The 20,124-nt window shown below is 40.2% G+C and overlaps 2 protein-coding genes across 8 annotated transcripts in view; both read right to left on the reverse strand.

The window, feature by feature from the left end:
- The window catches only part of Adam19 (ADAM metallopeptidase domain 19), a 1,172,352-nt gene that overhangs the window by 1,025,731 nt on the left and 126,497 nt on the right, over positions 1 to 20,124 (reverse strand). The gene's annotated exons all lie outside the window — the stretch shown is intronic.
- The window catches only part of Ebf1 (EBF transcription factor 1), a 391,326-nt gene that overhangs the window by 19,136 nt on the left and 352,066 nt on the right, over positions 1 to 20,124 (reverse strand). For all 7 annotated transcript variants that reach the window (XM_051180883.1, XM_051180882.1, XM_051180881.1 and 4 more), the window contains exon 11: positions 16,463 to 16,551. In XM_051180883.1, coding sequence (XP_051036840.1) covers positions 16,463 to 16,551 — 89 coding nt within the window. The remainder of the gene's footprint in view (positions 1 to 16,462; positions 16,552 to 20,124) is intronic.

A 20,124-nucleotide genomic window follows, 5' to 3' on the forward strand; every position in this document is an offset into this window, starting at 1 on the left:
GGAGGCTTAACAAAGAGCCACATCCAAGAATGTAAGGTAGAGAGGGGACTTATCCAAAGGCGTGTTGACTGTAGTTCAGTGTTGGCAAAGTTGCAAATGAAAGTATAACTTTAAAACGGGATGCCTTGGAGTTCAGAATGGGAAAGCAGTGCTGTTCCATTTTCATATGCCACAGACACTGATCAGAAAATAGGGCTATAATTGCATTCATTTCGCTGTCACTGTAGCCTCTTCAAAAATCCTTGAGCAAATCTTTAAATGACAAGCTTTTAGATATATATTAGCATTTTTTCAATTCAAAATTCTCCACAATATAAGATAAAACAGTTGTCATACTGCAATAACTACTTACCACATGTATAATGTCCTAAATTCAAAAATGAGATAGAGGATTTTTCCAGGTCTTAATAAACATAGATGACTGTCTTAAGCTGCCAGACCCCTCTTTCTAAAAGACTTCAGTTGTTTTTAACGTAGGGGGTAGAAAGCACAGTATAATCGATGGAATTTGAACCAAAATATATATAAAATCATTCCTTCACTTTTTAATGCAAGCTGCAAGATAATATACCACTTATTTTGTCAGCAGTAGTATCTGCCCATAACAGTTAATAATTTACCACAGCACAGGCACACTAAACCCTATCCCCAGCTCAAATTCAGCTAGTGCCACCTTCATCAAAACCTTGTGACTTTACCTGGCTCCAAGGAAAGAGTAAAACAAAACAAGCATCAACTTGGTTCATTTAGTAAAGATTTGCCATCTCTGTGTCTATGGTCATGTATTTCTCCAAATAAATATTGATGCCCATGTCTGGGCTCTGCTGGGAAGGCATTTCACTTTCTTTACATTTTTGAAGAAAATATTTATTTATATACAAATTTCCTATTTGTCAAACATATTAACACAGGATATAATAAAGTAGTGAATTTCAGCCTTGCAACACTATAATTGGAGATTGCAGCCACCCTTCTTGTTTCATTAATTTAATAAAATCAGGAAGTAAATGAGTTCAGAAGGAATGAAAACATCTTAGAAAATTTTATGAATCTGAAAATTGCATTTTTGGTGACCAAGATTTTCAGTGATATGACCAACCTGGTAGTTTATTTAATGTCAGAGGCTGGTCATCCTGTAACCGCTTGAGAGTGAAGGACATGGATTTCACCCCCACCCCCGAAAACTGGACCCTTTTGATCCTCGGTTTTGCTGTCTTTGATTCATGATGACGGGGCTTGTTTTTCTAAGCTAGCACATGGTCACAGGCATGGCATCAGCAAAATGTCACTTCACACTATCATGCAAATTTCTAGGAAAATACTTCTAGATGTCTTGTCCAGAAAGCTATATCCTTAAGTGATACCTCACCCTTCTGAAAATGTCCTTCACTGTAGTATCAAATTTGGAGTTTTAGGGAGAGCCACATTTAGTTTAGTACTGCCAATATGACTGGGTTTCTGTTAGTTATTTGTGCAAATGGGAAGGAAGAAAGACATTCCTGGGTCCTCCATGAGTTAGTGCCATAGACCTGCAAGGTGCTTGGATTTCGGTGACCAGAAAATTGCTCTCACCTCCATGTCATTACGTTCCCAGTGAACTAGCCCCCAAGCGTGTTTGTGTTGGGGATCTAATATATTGCCTTTCAATCAGAGCTGAGAGCCACTGAACACAGAGACAGAACATGACGAGCAGGTCAGGAAAGCAATAAAGATTTTACAGAGCTGTCCAAGGTGCTAAATTTACTCAATAATGGGTTTGGCACCATAGTGTTAACCTCTCATTTACTACCAGTTTGAGGGACTAAATTGAAGTAGCTGACTTCATTTACCTTGAAATGTATATTTTATGACATTATGTAAGTAGATTGAAAGGGCATTGCAGTTTTAACAATTTAAAGGCTAAAGCATGTTTAAGACAAAACTTGAATATTTATTGTATATTGCACTTAAAGTATATAGAATGTTAAAATGTATTGATTAAATTTGTAAAAGGGTATTATAAAAATGACAGGTAGTATAAGAGATGTATGTCTTTTGAAATCAAATTGATAGTATATGCTATCTCTTCTGTAGCCACAAGTGTAACTTTTTTCAGGTTTAAAGGTAATTTGAGAAATCTGTAATTTCACATTAAGAAATGATTGAGCATATAATTTTTTTTTTTAAAAAAGAAATTTCCCACCAGAGTGAAAACTGGGTATTTTGTCTTAGAAATTATTCCTTAGGTCCTATTTTGGTGGCATTAGGTGGGAGTATTGTAGAAGGAGCCTTCAATTCTAATATTCGATTTCAATGTTTTTGAAAAGGAAACCTACTTGGATAGTGCTAAAATCAAATTTTTCAAGGCATTCATTTGTCAGAGAGATTTTCTCTTCTTTTCATAATGATAAAATATCCCCCTGCTCACATTTTTAAACACAAGGGTAGATAGATTAAAGTATTCCAAGATAATTAACCCTAGACTTGGATTTCAAAAGCAAATCCCATTGGAGAATAATAATAATAATAATAATAATAATAATAATAATAATAATAATAATAAAAAGTCATCCACAAGTACCCTAAATACGGCAAGTCTTCCAAGCCTCCTTTAAAGATTTAAGGCTTGTTTTCCAACCAAAATTCTGAGTCAGTTTGTTGTTGTTGTTTTCTTTTCTCTGTATGGCCCTGAAGTTTTAAAGAACCAGAAAGTGTTTGCTTTTAAGAACAACCTTACATTGATATATTTCCACTTAATCACAATGTGTCTTCTGTTGGGCAGTGGTTATGGAATAATGGCTATACAAATGGGGGGCTTCTGGGGAGGAGCTATGCTACACACTCTATTGAGAGGTAACAGGAAAACTGTAGAGACTTGAAGAGGACTGGAATTTCAAGAAAGAATTCAAGTGTGATTGCTATCATCTTTTCTTATGATTTGGGATAACCATGGCTGAATGGGCTACAAAGAGAAGTTCAGGTTTTTCCATGTGGTAAGCCAATCAGGTGGTGAGTCATTTCTGAGCTACTTTCGGCCTGGGTTATCACCTGCTGAGTGTCATTGTCCAGCTGCTTTGAAGACCTGTTACACTCCCAGAATTGAGCTTCAGGGCTCCACAAGGGTTACCCACAATTGCCTTTATCCTCCCCCCCCCCCATCAGACTACTCTAGCCAATCCTAAACCTCTTGGTTCAGGTTCTTGTTCTCCGTTTAGGTATAGGCAATCCTCCTTAACCTAGAGGCAGGATAGTGGGCTCCTTCTCTGCTGTCGCCTTAGTCCACTCTTGCTGCCTTTTCTTCTTTGGAGTAACCACTTGCAATGCCTCCTGCTCCCCCAGAGAATGGAGGTAGCAGTGGTGGGGTAGTCATGGCAGAGAAAGAGAAATACAGGCTCATCCAGTCCTCACAGAGAGCATTTGGCAAATGAAGAAATGGAGATTCAAATAGGTCAGTCAATTTTCTCTGAGTGGACACAGCTGATGAGGGCTGAGCAGGGATTGAACCCCGGGCCTGTTATATTTAAGAACCTGGGACCTTGACAGCTATTCTAATCCTTCAGAAATGATTTCAGCTTTTCTGCTACCCAGTTCATTTAGCTCTCTCTCTCTCCTCCTCCCTCCTTCCCTTCCTCTCTCCTCTATACTGCCCAAAACTGCATAGAGTTTATGCCATAAGATATTTTGCTCTGGTCTGAAAGATACAAGCCTTCACCAACCACCACTAGATAATAGGCTCCTTAAGGCTCTGTGTTTATCTTAATTCTCCTTCCTTAAGCTCCTGGAACAATGCTTAGTGAAATCCAGGCCCTGAGAAAGTTCCTGGGTAAGAGTCAGTTCTAAGATTCCATCACTGATCTTCTAAAAGTGTATGTCTAATTTATATTAATACACAGTGATGCATTTGCTGCAATTCATAAAAGCACAAAGAATGAATTTTTAATCCAATGTGTAAATTCCCAAACGTTGAGTTCTGATCATTGTATTTTTTTTTTTTTAACATTACTTTTTCTCTTAAGAATTTGCTCTTTCATGTTTGCCAGCTTATACTTTTTAATGTTGTGGTTAATTGAATAACTGTGTTAGGACATTATCTTGGGTTATAGGCATCTAGCAGTATGAGCCTGGTCTTGGTATATATCAGCTCGTTATTAGCTTCACTTTCAGGCCCTAAAACAATACACAATTCTTTGCACATTCAGAGAAAGCCACCTTAGTGACCTGGAATGTCACGTCAAATATTCAGAGACAGGCATCTCATCTTTCATTTCATGACAGTAAAATCTCTAGAGATTATTCTCGATCCATGGGACTGTCCTCTCTATCATTTGGCCTCAAATGTACAGCTAATAACCCAAAGTGGAAGGGTGTGCAATTGACTACACCTGCACTTACTTGTAACTCTGGCCCAACAGTTTGAGTAACACAAACCCTGGTGCATGGGGAGATGGCTGGAATTTACTCTCTGTCACAGCACATACAAGCCAACCAATGAAGCTCAGTGGTAAGCACTCCTTAACTCAGATATTTTCAATTTTCAGAATTAGATTTTTGAGACTCTGGGAACTAGTAGCAGAGATTATTCTATGCCACCTCTTATACTACCCCAAACAGGAGGTTAACATTCTGAGGGAAGCAGATGATAACAAAAGAGAGACATGGCAGGCTTAAGGCTCGAAACCAAATTGATTCAAGTGATTTCAGAAAGAAAGAAAAGGAACACCCATTAATTTCCTGTCACCCTACATCTCTCTGACACCCGTTTATCACCTTTCTCCTAACAGAGGACTCAGAATGAAGTGGGCCACATAGCAGCAATACGAAATGAAACAGAATGACAGTCACTCCAGCCTTGGCAGTGACCAGCATCTGTTAAAGAAATTAGCACAGGTTTTACTGGGTGCCTCATTGCACAATTTGTTGAAGGGTCCAGATTTTGCCTAGCCCACTAGCCTTGTGGGTGCTGGCCCCTTCCCTTCCCTTCCTTCTTTGGAAAGCCTGGGTGACACTACTGATTACAAAGCTCCACTGCTAACAATTCTGACTAGAAATTTTCAGGAGCCCTTCCCCCACCATGCTGGATGCATCAAGCGATAAACACCAGTTGTACTGAAATGTGTTTCTTTGGAGGATAGGTTTATATCCTGACTTCCTCTATGTTTATTCAGCCAAATGGAAAATTCCACAATGGGAGACTCTGAATTCTAAAAATTCAGAATAATGAGGGCAGCGAGGAGACGGGTGAGACAAACCAAAATAATGCTTGAGCACTGTTCAGTTCCCTGTCCTCTGAGACATTCCTCACATTTTTCCATTTTTCTTGTAATATGAAACTTCTTGAAAGAGAGCTTCCCGCACATCATTAGAGGCCCTTGGTGTCACACTTTAACACTCTCTACTCAGAAGCCCTGTGACTGAGAAGAGTCACTTACATTTAGCATGGATATAATTAAGCATGTTTCTGTTGAAAGGGGCACTCTCATTATGGCTAAGGACCACTTTAGAGTAAATTGAAATGGAAAGGAATAGCACAGAGGAGGTGGAGGTAACAAGTGGATATTTCCAGGGACGCATAAAATGCCAAATGTGTAACAATTAGATTTTACAGCTTTGCACTCTAAAGACTTCAAAGTGCTTTATTATATAAGAAGACTCAGCTGGTGCTGGGGTGAGGGATCAGTCAGGAAAGGGCTTGCCTCACCAGCATGAGGACCTCAGCTTGATCCCCAGCTTCTCTGTAAAGGTAGAGTTTCATGTGCCTGAAACCCCAGAGCTTGGAAAGCAGAGAAGAACAGACCCCCTTAGGATTCTCTGGCCAGCTAGCCTAGCTAATTGTGGAATTTGGAGGTCAGTGAGGGACCATCTCAAAAACAGAGAAAGTGAAGAAGACACAACTTCAACCTCTGGCCTTCACATGCAACATCAGTATGTGTAAGCACACACCTATATCAATACACATATAAAAGACTCACCTGAACCTATGACTACCCTATGGAGTACTCTGATTAATGACTTTGTTTATTATCTTAAAAAATACAAATTCTATAATCTGTATCCATTTACTTAAAACCATTATCTTTTTTAATCCGTATGTGTGTGTATGTGTGTGTATGAGCATATTAACATTAGTGTAGCTACCTGTAGGAGCCAGAAGAGGGAATCAGATCCTCTTGAGTGGTTGTGAACTACCTGATGTGAGTGCTGAGAATCAAACTTTGGCCCCTCTAGAGGAGCAGCAAGTAGCAAACATTCCTAACCACTGAACCATTTCACCAGCTTCCAAAGTTGCAAGAACTTTAAAGAGTCTACTGTTACTACTACCAGGGTCCGAGGCACCCAAAGCATCCTAGTGTAGAGAAAATGCAGGAGAGATTTTGAGTCTGTTCTGACTTTCTGATGCTTTTGTGTTCAGATTAGATGGTAGCCCTCCACTTCCCAAATGTCTTATATGTGTAGTAATGCAAGTGGAGCTGCAGATATACCAGGAAGCATGCTTCTGCCATAATCAGGGTGTAGGAGCCTTCTGAACTATATGAAATTAAAATCTGTTGTAAGCTAACATGGCTGGACCCACGTAAGACATCCTAACTTACATGATTGACTTTTACAGTGGAAAGAAAAAGGCTGTTTTCAGGCAGCCGTTATTGCCTCAATGGAAAAAAAAATCAATGAAAGTGAAATGAACAAGAGATTTTGTCTGAGCTGCAGTTAATACCACTGAAGAGCTATGGATATTAAAAGGTCAACAAATAAATTAGCCAGAGTGTTATGAAATGAATGATTTGGCTTATAATTTTATTGAGTGAAAATTGTTCCCTGCCTATTAGAGCAGGTAATTTTTATCTGGTGCCTCAATGACTGTTCCATAAGCAATAATACAGTTGTAAGAGCTGCTGGTTCGATCGTGTGACCTCTGAGAAGCTAGCCAGGACAGCCGACTTCCAGATGATGGATAATGTAGCTTGGTCTCCAGGAGGTGCCAAGCCTCCCTTCCTGCAAGGGATCTCATAAAAGAAACATTACAAGTTGATTCATTTTACCAAAATGTTCGACTTTTTGGGTGCCAGCAGTTAGGTGTAAATTATGAAAACAGACATTGCTGGGAAGAGTTACAACAATGGTTTTCACTCCTCTTTTTTGGTCGCTGGGCTTTCTCTTCTAAATGGTGTTATGGTAATTGGTGAATGGGAGCCTGGGGTGCTTCCTGCCACACATACAGTGAAGAATGGTATCTGTGCCCTTGTGGATGTGACCTGCTCTGAGGTACAAAGCTGAACCCAGCAACCCCTGGCTGCCTCTTCTCATTGCAATTCATTGTGCTGGTTTAAGACCAGCGCTCTGGGTTAGGTCCTGCCGAGTGGCCTTGGAAATCGACTTTCTGATCAGGATAAAAGGCTCTCCTGAAAGAGAAAACTCTGGACAGAGATGCCTTTTTCAGGGGTAGGTTGTAAAGTGAGCACACGAAACAAAGCTGCCTAGAGTCAAAATTACCCTTGAAAATCTTTTAAGTCACCTTTAAGTCACCAAGGCTGAGGCTTTTAGAGAAACACATTTTTAAAAAAGCCAAATATTATTTCTGTCTCTCTTTGTCTTTGGGACCTAGCTTCCCTTCCCTTAGGGCAAGATGAAATTAATATCTATCTTGAGAATAAAATGCCTTGGAATTAGCAAATGAGAAATTTACCATGTGTGAATGTGAAGTGTATATATGTAATTTGTGTATATGTGTGTGCAGAATGCACATGTGTTTACATTTATGTTAAACTTAAATGGTGGGTAAAAAAACAGTTGATTTTGGTTTTGTAAAGTTACTGAACAATTTTGGCATGTATGTATGTATGTATGTATGTATGTATGTATGTATGTATGTATGTCTGGGTGAACCATATCTGTGAATTCCATTTTGCAAGGTTTAAGGGACGGCCTTGAGTACATCTGCAATTAAAATCCAGTGCCTTGGGCTGAGAATGTGGCTCAGTTTGTAGAGTTCTTGACTAGCATGCATAAAGCCCTGGGTTTGAGCCCCAATACTGTATAACACTGGGTGTGATGGTATATATCTGCAGTCCCAGAATTCAGAGGGAAAGGCAGGAGGATCACAAGTGAAAGACTATTCTTGGCTATATAGCAAATTGGGAGCCAGCCTGGGATGAATGACACCCTGTATCTTAATTAAACAGGAAAAAAATCCAAGGCCTTGAAAGGTAGAGAGATGGTTCCAAGGTCAAACATGGGTACTGCTCTCACAAAAGACTGCATTTCAGTCTCTATGTTGGGTGCCTTACAATTGCCTCAGTAACTCTAGCTCCTTGTGACCCAATACCTCTAGCCTTCTTGGGCATCTGTACTTACTTGGACAGGGACATGTGTTTGCATACACATGCAAACATACACACAATTACATCCTTTGTAAAACCCAGAGACTGAGCTGAGGGCTCAGTATTTGTTATTCCAATGCTTAACTGTAGTGTTACTCAGGGCTGAAGAGAGTGAACAGAAATTCTGACCTTGATCATGCACCTATGGGTTCATTCTTGAAGAGGATACCCTTGTGGCTGGAAGATGGAAATGGCTTTGCCCTTTCCGCTTCCCATTCTTATACAGGGTATAATGAAGTAGGTTAAACTAAATCTGTCTTTAGGAGCTTAGTGTTCAAAGAACACTTGGGAGTTCCAGAGCTCAGCTGGTGGATAACTATTCCTATGAGCCCTCACCACACAAGACTGAACAGCCAAAGAGAACAAATTTTCTCCCTGGATTGCTTGTGTGGGCCTCTAATTCCTGCTACCACTTTTTCCTAGCTCATCCATTTGTGAGCTAACTTTAGTCAATGCCACCACATCTCTCCTCCACCCAATTGAGCTTGAGGGTTTTTGAGACTGGCATGCAAAATCACCTCTCTTTAGAATTCTGTTGTCTTCATTCTCAGAGCCAGTGCCTAGGGATTTGGGCACTAGATCTGAAGTTCAATGGGCTTGGCTCAAATCCACATTCTGTTACTTAGTGTGAACTCATGCCTTTGTTTCCTTATCTATAAAGGAGGGGCAATGCCAGCACCACCTCCAGCAGGTCATACACTGTGATGCTTACCAAGCAATAGCCAACAATATTGACTAATCCTCACTTCTTTTATTGGCCTATTGGCAAACTTCATACATTCTTGTACTGACTGGTAGCATGACTGAGATGGAATCCTGTCAATAAAACCCTGAAAGAAACTATGAATGGACCAATGTTGAGATAGTATGGGAAGGTGGGAAGCCTCTGCTCCTAGGATGCATACACTGCAGTATGAAGCCTCTGCTTTTTACTGTGTAAGGCCCAGCACCTTACTTTCCTTTCTGACTCTGTCCACTTATCCCTAAGAGGGCCATATACCAGAAATAAGCAGAAAATTGTAGTGAAAAATAAATCAGCAAAAGATAAAAATCATCTAAATGCATGAAAATTATTATTTTGCAAGGCTCATGTGACTTTTTGGTGAAACTACAAGTATGTTTTTTAATTGTATGCATTTATGTATGGGTATACATGTCCCTGAGTATGTGTAAGCATTCCTATGGAGGCCAAAGGGTAATGTCTGGTGTCTTCTTGATTGCTCCCCACTTTATATACTGAAATATCCCTTACTGAATTTGGAGCTTGCCAATTGCCTGCTCTAGCTAGCCCACTGGTCCTTGGGATCCATTGTCTCTGCTCCCTGAGACTGAGATTACAGGCAAGCCTTCTGCCTGGTTTATTTAAGTAAACACAGTAGTCAGGCTTGTACAACAAGCACTTTGTCTACTGAGTCATCTCTGCACCTCACTGCAACCCCTCTCTCTCTCCAGATAAAGTAAGTGCAGGCATGTGTGTGTGCAAATGCACACATCTCTATATGACTTGAGCAGTGCCCAGATCTAGGCTCGACTCCCAAGACAAAAAAAGTTTAAGTATTAAGGAGAGCCAAGTTCCCAAGCTAAGCACATTATCAAATGGGGAGATGGAATTTGCCTCTAAGTTTTCTGGCAGATGAAGAGGAGGGAGGGGAGAATGGATGCCATTCCATAGCTTGTGCTTTTGACAAGAGAAATGCAGAGACAAGATGTTTCCTGGAACCAAACTCAAGGATGCTTTTTTCTCCCTCTAAGAATTGGATAGATCATAAGACTGGCATTTGTTTCTGTGCTTTTGTTTGAACAAGGTCACTCATGTGTGCAGATGTAATGTAGTTAATAAAGTTTCCTTAAATCAGGAAAGTAAACAGAGGGGATGGGAGAGGGAGAGATGACAGACAGAAGAACATGAAGACACTGGGGTTTTCTTTTACTGAACCTCCTTAGTCATCCTGTTTCCTGCTAAGAGGCAATGTGGTTATGTAAAGATTTCTTATTTGTATTTTCACTGATGCAACTGTGGATTTGGAATTACTGATAGTCTGTGCATAAAGACTAAAACAATAAAAGCACAATTAGAATACATTGTACAGAGCCAACTCAAGCTTTATTTTGCCCCAGCTCTGTATGTATGATAAATCACTAAACATGAATACTCTTTAGGGAGGGTGATTTTGGGTCTCATCTCTCCTCTAAGCAAAAATGGTGCTTGTGACTGGAAACTGAATTTCAATTTTGTAAGTGTACAGTTGAACTGAATAATCTTTGGCACAATACAGTGCACAACTGAGCCACTAAATGGCTGATTTACTAAATTATTATTAGATGAGCCCTTGCTGTTCCAAATGAAAGTGCAGTCACTGACTTCCTCCATGGTGAGTTCAAATTGTTCTGTGTTTAAATATTCAGCATGAGGCTAATGTGAACTGATGAAATGAGACAATAAACATTCACTTTCAATACAAAGAGAGCGGCTGAGAAGTAGCACGTCACAAGGCCCTTGGAGGTGAAAATGATATACACTTTAGAATGTAGCTGATGACTCCCCTTACTTTAAGGTACTCTTAATTAGCCCAGCATTTGAAATGACTGATTCCTGTGTTCAAGCAGAGCAGCTTCATGGGCTCTGAGATTTTCAAATGGAAATGAAGGAGGTGCTTCTATGAGGATCTGCTCCGGCATCATTGAGTCCATACCTAGAGTCGTACCCAAAGTTGGCTGCCTCACCAGCACCAGCAGAGCCATGTATCTAAGCTACTATACAGTGACTGACATTCAGTGTGTGTTGCAGATTCATTCAAAGGATCTGTGACCCATGTGCCCTGCAATCTACCCCCTCTGCCCCCTATCCCCATGACAAGCCACATTTTAGGTCATGGCCCCATGGACACACAGCCACAATCCCAGCAGCTTCCTTACTGACACCTGCTGGAATCAGCTACAACCTTCATGTCTTTGAACAAATTGAAGCCTTCCTGTCTCATGTCCCTTTTGAGGCCAGTGATAGGCAAGCACTTAAAATATTGTGATCACTTACAGTAGATTAGAATTTTTTATTGGTGCCATGTTGCCATAACAACACAAAGACAGCAGATGACTTAAGCTAGGCTTGCAAAGCACAAGGCTGCTCATCTGGCAGTTAAAATGAATACAGTTCATTTCACAAGTTTCCCATATGGACTCTTAGTGTATGGTAATGAGGAGACCATATGGTGAGAGAAAATGCTCTGAGAACAATTGGGATCCAATGGCTGAGTGAGAAGTTGGGAGAGACAGCAGAGTGAGAGATTCTGGTGTGCTCTTGGGGGTTCGAGGTTTGGCTGGGGTTTGGAGGGGATGACTGTTTCCCATAGGGGTTTTGAGTTTCTTAATCCATTCCTTAATATGTCAGCTGTGTGAAATGACAAACATCTTGCAAATTTTGCAATATCATCCATCACAGACTGTCAGCAGTGTTTGCAGATCTGACTTGCAAGATCCTTTAAATGTGTTGTTCTTAAAAGGCAACAGTACCAAGTTTTTAGACAAAGTGCAGGAGAATTTAAGCACTTCTGACAAGCTGAGACATTAGCAGTAATGATTTTAAAAACACTCGCATCTTTTGCCTGCATGTTTAGCTGTAAATAATGCTAGGATGTATAAAAGCTTTAAAGTAAAAATGTAATAAATACTTTTTATTATGTTTCATAAGGGATGAAAAATGCTTGCAGCCATGTCTATGGCTGTCTGTCTACGCAAACGTATGGAGATGGATGGCTCCTTCTCCCTTCACTACCAACCAGATCAAAAACCTGGGCAGACAGCTAGCAAAAGATTGTACAGCCAATCCTACACTATTCGTGCTTCATAAAAGATGAATATAAATGCATTAGTTAGACACGGTGAGCTAAATTAGAAGGTCAGGCAGGGCTGGGAGGGCTGAAAACTCACACAACCAATGAGTGTAATTACTCTTTCTTAAGTCTATTAAGTGGTGTTGTTCTATCAAGGCTCTGGGGTATAGGACATGAAGAACAAGATAAAGTAATGTGTATTTATGACTCCCACTGGATCAATTTACCAGATATTTTCAGCTCCATAAAGCAAAATACACAAATGTGGCCTTTGTTGCTTTTCCCAAACTGCTTTATTTTCTCTAAAAAGGAGACTAGATCTCATAATCAAACTGTGTTGGCTTGGTAGAGATTTCCAAATCAGTCCCTCTTGAGAGAGGAAGGAGGAAAAGCTACTAAGAATCTGAGGGGCATGGGCAGAGTATGTTGCTAAGAAAGAGGAGGGAGAAAGAAACGCTGGGAGAAGGAAATGCCTGCAGGCAGAAATATTGGACTGACCAGATCTGAAGAACAATAGGAGACACAGGGTGGGTTTTGAACTCAGGAACCCTAGGTTCAGGTTTGAGCTTTTCTCATAGCAAGTCAGCAGACAGACCTCTTTATGGGGGGGGGGGCTCAGCCTAAATTCCTCTTCTGTGGGATGTGAGCTGCATGTCCGACAGAGGTCAGAGTCCCCACTCACTGGCATCTCCCCAGCTTCCTGGAACTTCTCTTTGTATGCTTCACCCCCTTAGTTCCTAGGAACACTGTACAAGAGCTGCTTCACGGAGGAGGAGGAACCCAAGGCTGCAGACATGAAGGCCTTGCATGTACCAAGTCCTTGGCCTGCTTTCCAGACTCCTTGTTTGGCTGGCTTGCGCACTGGCTGGCTTGCGCACTGGCTCGCTTGGCCGCTCTGCTCTGCAGCAGACTCCATCAAGCAGCACTAGACATGCAATCGGCGTGAAACAAACACAATCATGGCTGCCCCACATTTGCAGCCAGTCTGTGGAATGCCAGCTAGGCTCAAGGCCTGTTTGAACTGCCTGTGGGCTGAAGTTCACAGGCTACTTAGGAAGGTATGTAGCAAACTACAAAGGAGGAGGAGACACTGCCTTTGGCCTTCAAAGCTGAGAGAGAGAGAGAGCTGCCTTGCTCAGTTTCTGCATCATCGCATCACCAAAGCAGTTAACATCTCAGCTTCGGATTGGCCACGGTCCTCATCCCTCTCACTTCTCCCTTACAAGAAGTCAATTTGAACCCCAAAGCCACATTTCTCCTGCAGGACCCAGAGAAAAAAGTTCATTCTTCAGTGAGACAGGATGGAAGGCTATTCTTTAAAGACCTCAGCCTGCTCATCAATTTATGTATCTGAAAGGAATGAAACTCCTAAACATGGGGTGTTAGTAAATTATTTCTGAGAGACACCCTAATTATGCTAAGAGTCTGCTTGCTCCTCTTTCCCAGTTTTGAGAATGGGGAAGATAAAGAGAAAATGTCTGTTTTTTCCAACTTCCTTCTCAAGAGTGGATCCAGTAAAACAAAGCGAGTCCAAATTCTTTGAAAAAGTGCAAAGCTATATACAAAGGCATATTATTATGGAAAGCTGTCTGCGTGGTCTTTGGAGCGAGTTTCATTTGATGGAATATGTGGGTGGTTGTATGAATCTCGCTTTGTCTATTCACAAACACATGGGTTTAATAAAGCAGAGTTTGTTTTTTAAGGTGTGTGGTCCATAGTTCACTGAAACACCCGTGCTTGACAAACACTGACCATGAGTCTGAGAAAGGCGGGGCCCCTTTCTATGGCCCTAACAATGGATAGCAGGGGTATAAATCTCTCTCAAGTCCACAGGAATACCTTGTGCTGGCTCCATCCGCCATTTCCTGACCCTGCCCTTGAACTCCTGCTCCACCTTAACATACAGTGCCAAGAGGACAGACACTCTGCTCTGAGTCACAGGGAGAGCTTCCTGGGGTGGGTTCTTCTGACCACGCTCTTTACACAGTTGGAGTGGTTGGAAGCAAGCTGCAGTGTTTCCTTCACACACACACACACACACACACACACACACACACACACACACACGTCCATTGTGTCCTTGTTTGCTCCTCCCAAGTCCAGGAAGAAAGGGCTGAGTGGTTTACCCAAAAGCCCCAAGGGACAAAGTGACATGTGCCTGGGCTAATTATCCAACATTTTTAAATTTAACATGCAACTGTAAAAATGTTTTTAAGTGTAGGTAAACAAAACTCACCCCTATATTCTGATTTCTCTATCCTTATAGAAAAAAAAAGAAACAAACAAACAGACAAACAAAAAACCAAAAATACAGCCTGGCCTCTTTAGATTTCAACCATTTAAGTATTTTTATCCTTATTGCTTCTACTATGTCTCTTTTATAGATGAAACTGAGGTATACATTCAACTGTTCAGAGGAGGGGAGTTTTCTGTTTCTATTTTATTCAACTGACACATAAAGAGGATAACCTTCTGTCAGGTGCTAAGTGGCCAGAGTAACAACCTGGCAAAGCAAGAGGTATCACTACTGCCATTTGACACATAGGGAAACTGAGCCAAGCAAAGGGAAGGAAGACCTTTGACAGGCTGTGCTCTCAACCCTGGAGACCCCTGGGATGAAATGATGACCTAAAATCTAGATGAAAGTAAAGTCACTGCCTAAATGGAAATGACAGAATAAAACGGTCATTGTACATGCATCTTGGTTCTACCACAGTAAGGCTATAGCACAGCTCTCAATGTAGGCACACATCATGTCTATAATTGTTTATAACTTACCAGAGTAGTTCATCACAGGAAATGCACAATCACTATATTACTACAGAACAGGGGAACCTAAAATTCAGCTTTTCTCCAAAACACCTATACCCTGAAAGGCACCGCTGCCCATTGTTACAATAGACTATTTCACAGTTTACCAAGAATAAAACAGGATGGAGGAAAAAAAGGCAAGGCCCCTTCCAAAGACAGAGATGTAAACACAATCACACATCATATTATTCCTTTCGCCAGATTAAGTGCTTTTCAGAACTGTCTATCAGTATGAACAGCACTTCAGTAGAAGTAGGGCTGTTCTGAGAAACTGGAAGCTGTTTTCTTCTCCTGAGGTCAAAGTAAAAGACAGGCATGCCTGTCACAAGGCATCCTCTCTTTTGGCATTAGTAGGTATCACTCCCACTCACTGTGTTCCCCAAAGCCATGTATAAGGCTGGGAGACAACAGTATGATAGGTGGGACCTTCACTGACAGGAAGATATGCCTACAAGTACAGTCCCATATAGGGAGAATTTGACCACGTACCTGCCTAAGAAGGATGCTGCCTTTGTTTTTGTTTGCTTTTTGTTTTTGTTTTGATTTTTAATCCTTTCATGAGGAGATACAGATCTAGACACCACACTTCCGTATTGAGAACAGGACCTCTCATCAGTCTCTTTAAGATGATGGTATTAAACCATGTCTTAAATAAAATAGTATTTTGCTGTCAATTAACCATGACAGCAAGCCTGGCTCTGTACTCTGAACCTCTTTAATTGTTGTCTTTACTGAGGTCACTCAGAACTTCGCTGGGACTTTTGCCTGGTGCATCTACCATTTTCAGACATGATCAGCCATGTCTGACTCTCCATCGCATACAAAGCTCTGGAATCTCACAGGAGGCTTTCAGTAGTCACAGCAAGGCTCAATCTCCAATTTCTCCATTGACAGCAACATAATATTGTTATTCTGATTTTTCATTTTATTCCTCACACCTGTGGGTTTAATTTTTCTAATAAGAAAGATGTCTTATAAGAAATGTTGCCTTACTTGACCAATATGAGTATCTTTGTCTATTTTCGTTCTAATCTTTCTACCAGACCTACTAATACACATCCCTTTGAACTCTTTCTACCCTTACCAAAGTAAGTACAGATCTATGAGCAGATAAAATCTGGCATTCCTTTTCTTCTTGAGAATCATTATGACATAATGAGTGATTGGCCCAAATTCTAGAGACAGTCTTGGTAGATGTAAATCTCAGCAGTGAACACACTGTGCAACCTTGGGCAGATTGTCTGACCTCTCTTTGCTTCATTATTAAAATTGCCAAGTGGCATGATATATAGTAAAAGAAGCATGGCATTGCCCAGTCCAAAGTCCTTGCTAATTTTATCATGACACACAAAGTACCCACAAGTTGGTTATCTATGAACTATTTTTTTGTCTTAACCAATGAAGGTATTTTGCCATTCTCAAGTCCAATTTTCTAGAAACCGTGTCCCAAAGAGGGGGAATTCTGACCTTTGGCAAGCGCTCCGGGTCACCAGGATGCCGGGGAATGACCTTCTGTAACCTCTGGAAGCCATAGTCGATGGTGGGCTCGTTGAGTGCTGTAAGGAAGAAGTCATAGAGTTTGAACATTTTAGGAAACACAGCATTGTTTGCACCAAGGTGGTATAGAAATAACTCTTGGCATTTAATGGATACTCTTTCGTCCCTCATGTAGATCATCACCATGGTGGGCATTTCCACCATCTATTGTTTTTACTGTGGAGGGGACTGACCCTTGAGGAAATATCAGTAGCAAATAGGTCTCAGAACACAGCTCCTTGAGCCCAATCTTACATCCTTGACATGATCCTAACTAAAAAGTACAATGAAATTTGCTACAAGGGTTTGGGATTCACCTTATTGCAAAAAGCTGGGTAGAAAGTCAAGAGCTTGTCTGAAGGTACCTATACATTCTAAATAGTAGGGGACCACACAGGTATCTGTTAAGTCTCCTATAGAGAATTAGTGGATCCAGTATCTCAGCAATTTCTGTGCAGTGAAGATGGTAGTGGACATGTCTCTTAAACCGTTGAAAGAATCTACAAAGAGACAAGTAATGAACATGCCCTTGATCCAAAACTTTCCCACCTTGAATGACAGACCCACTCACAGCATTGATATTATTTCAGAAAAGAAAGAAAGAAGGGAAGGAAGGAAGAAAGAAAAAGAAAACCCAATCTCTGTGGAATACTAGCTTAGCCCAGCTGCGTCTCTGAGAATGATTTACTAAAACTCAGAGAGCCAACTGCAATAATAACATTTGGAGACAATGGACCTCACTGTGTCCTGTTGGACACACTCTGTTAAACTAGACCAAATAGAAACTAGAGTCTATGCTATCATTTTCAGAATTCCTTCCTAGGATACAAAGCATCTTGAGCATATCTAGTCTGAGAAAGTAGGAAAGATGGCAAGAACCTCCTCTACACACAGTCCCAATATCCATATCCTGAGCAATAAGTAGGCAGTAGGATTTTGTTATCATTTTGTACAATTCCTTTTTTCTCAGCTTAACTAAAGCATTTCATTGCATATTTTCCTCCTTCCTGAATAAAAAGACAGTCTCTCTAGCCCTAACATTATATCTATACATTAAAAAAAAAACAAGTTGCCACATGCTTTACTTAAAATGCATTTCCATTAACCTAAATTTTAAAAGTAAGATTCATACTAACTTTTAAAAACTGTATTAAATTCAAATAGGTCCCAAGGCTAATGGAAGCAATTTGTATACCAACCCAAACTGACTGGCCCACTTTTCAAAATACAGGTATGATAATCTCTTGGTTTTAAAAGGACATTTAAATTGAAAGACTGTGAATTTAGAACATAATTATACCAATAGAACCCTTTAACTTGTCAACTTGTAAATCTAAAAGGCTATCAATCATTGCTAAAGAGGAAATAAACCTTAAAATTCCTTGATTGACAGTGCTTACTTTTTATGTAAGAAAAGAAAAGGTGGTGGGGGGAGCTGAATAAAGTGGCCAGAAATCCATTTACAAAAGTACATTGTTTTACATAGGTTAGTAAAAAGCCAGCAACTATTTCTCCCAAAGACACATAAATCAGGGGAAGTACTTTTATTTCACTTGGATGTTTTAAGTCAGAATGAACTTCAAATAACTTTATTTAAAAGATTTTTTTCCCTTTCCAAACTACAATGCCTATTAAGGTCATTAATAGAGCTGCATTTTCATTTTGGATAATGTGATCATTTTGGAAATATGAGATTTAGGCAACTCTCCCCTCCCCCACCCTCCCAAATAGGAAACTTTCAGTTTGTCTCTTGTGGAAATTACTGAAAATTACACCCAGGTATAGTGAATCTCTGTTCTAGTATATGAGTTAAGGCACAATATTTATTGTTCCTTTTATTTTATAAATTCTTTCTAAGCCCTTGAGAAGAATTCTTCAGATTGAATTATCGAGAAAAAGCCATGGAACTCTTTATGCACAGCTGTTACCCATAGGATCCGTGATGTTTAATCAAGAATTGCATCAGAGAGATAAGACTGAACATTGAGGGTTAAGTTATACACCATATCAAGCCTGACCCATAGGGCTAATTGCCAGCGAAATGTTTAACCATATACAGTAGCTTTAGACAGGTAAGAGTATCACTTCAGCCCCTCAAAACATAATTCATCATCCTACAATTTTTAAATTTCCAGTCAAAGTCACCAATAACTCAAGAGGTGTGGATCTACCCATTTCATCATTTGCATAATGAACTTCCGGTGTATCTAGAATCCACTGCTGCTCCTTGAAAAGCTTTTATGCTGAGGCGGAGAGGATGTGATTTTTCTGGCTATAAGGCCAACTCACTTCAGAATGACTGACACTTAATATCAGCAATTAAAAGAATCAATTCAAATATTGTATGAAACTAATAACAAAGGAGCTGAGAAGAAGCCATTGTGTTGCCATGAAGAGTAATTGGATTAGACACAATAAACTCATTACTCAAACAAAAATAAGCATCTAGGGTATGGATATAAACCATGACAGAGGGGATAATTCAAATAGTGAGGCACGGTGAAGTCTTGTTATTTATGTCTTGTACCTTTAGGATTGGCTCCTTGCTCACATTTGCAAGTATGTTGACTTACACTCAGTATTTCAGTATTGAATATTACAATGGAATGGTCCAACACCATAGACAAAATTAACAGTGTCATGCATGACAAAGCTAGCTATCCCAAACTCAAGGGAACTTGTTGACTTCTCTGAGTAGGAAAAAAAATCATGTGTGAGAGGGATCATCTAATAAGGACTGGTAGTTTTGTTAGTTCTTAAAACATACATAACTCTCCCCCAGAAACGACATTAAATATCTGGGAAGAGGAGATGGCACTTAGTTCAATGTAGAGAGGAGCAAAGAGGCAGAACAGTACATAAAACTGAATAGGATCCCAGCCTCAGAATCAGTGTCATATGACAAACACTAATTTACTGACATTTCTAGTGTTAGGTTAAAAAGACTACAGGACATGTACGTAATATGGTGACTTTACAAGATTCACTTTTTTTCATGTATGAGTGCCTGCATGTAGGTATGTGTGTCCACAAGAATGCATTGGATCTCCTGGTACTTGAGTTATAGTTGGTTGTGAGGCACCATGTGAGTGATGAGAACCAAATCTGGCGCCACTGAGCAGTGTCTCCAACCATTAACATGGTGTCTTCAGAATGAATGAATAAAAAAAAAGAAAGAAAGAAAGAAAAGAAAAAGAATGAATCAATCTACCTACCTACCTACCTACCATGTACATAATAAACAACAGTGTCTGAACACAGATTGATGAATAGTTGTTTCTACAACTCATGGTTCCTAAGATGCTTTTCTTCATCTTTGTGACTGCCCCATTTTCTGTTTTCATTCCCCCTCCCACACCCCGCACAATAAGCATATATTACTTTTATAATCAGAGAAAAGGGTTAAAAGCATGAGATTGTTGCTGAGATGGAATCTGACCTGCTTTTATAAAGTAATGACATAAGAAACTATGCCTTAAAAGGGGTCTGTGTACCCTTTAATAACTTTGCATAGGTTATTACAAACCACAAGAAAAATAAGTATACTTTTGTCCAGTTGTATAAATATGTGACTAAACATAAACTCTCAGAAA

Source organism: Phodopus roborovskii, unplaced genomic scaffold, assembly GCF_943737965.1.
Source record: "Phodopus roborovskii unplaced genomic scaffold, PHOROB, whole genome shotgun sequence".
Taxonomy (NCBI): Eukaryota; Metazoa; Chordata; class Mammalia; order Rodentia; family Cricetidae; genus Phodopus; species Phodopus roborovskii.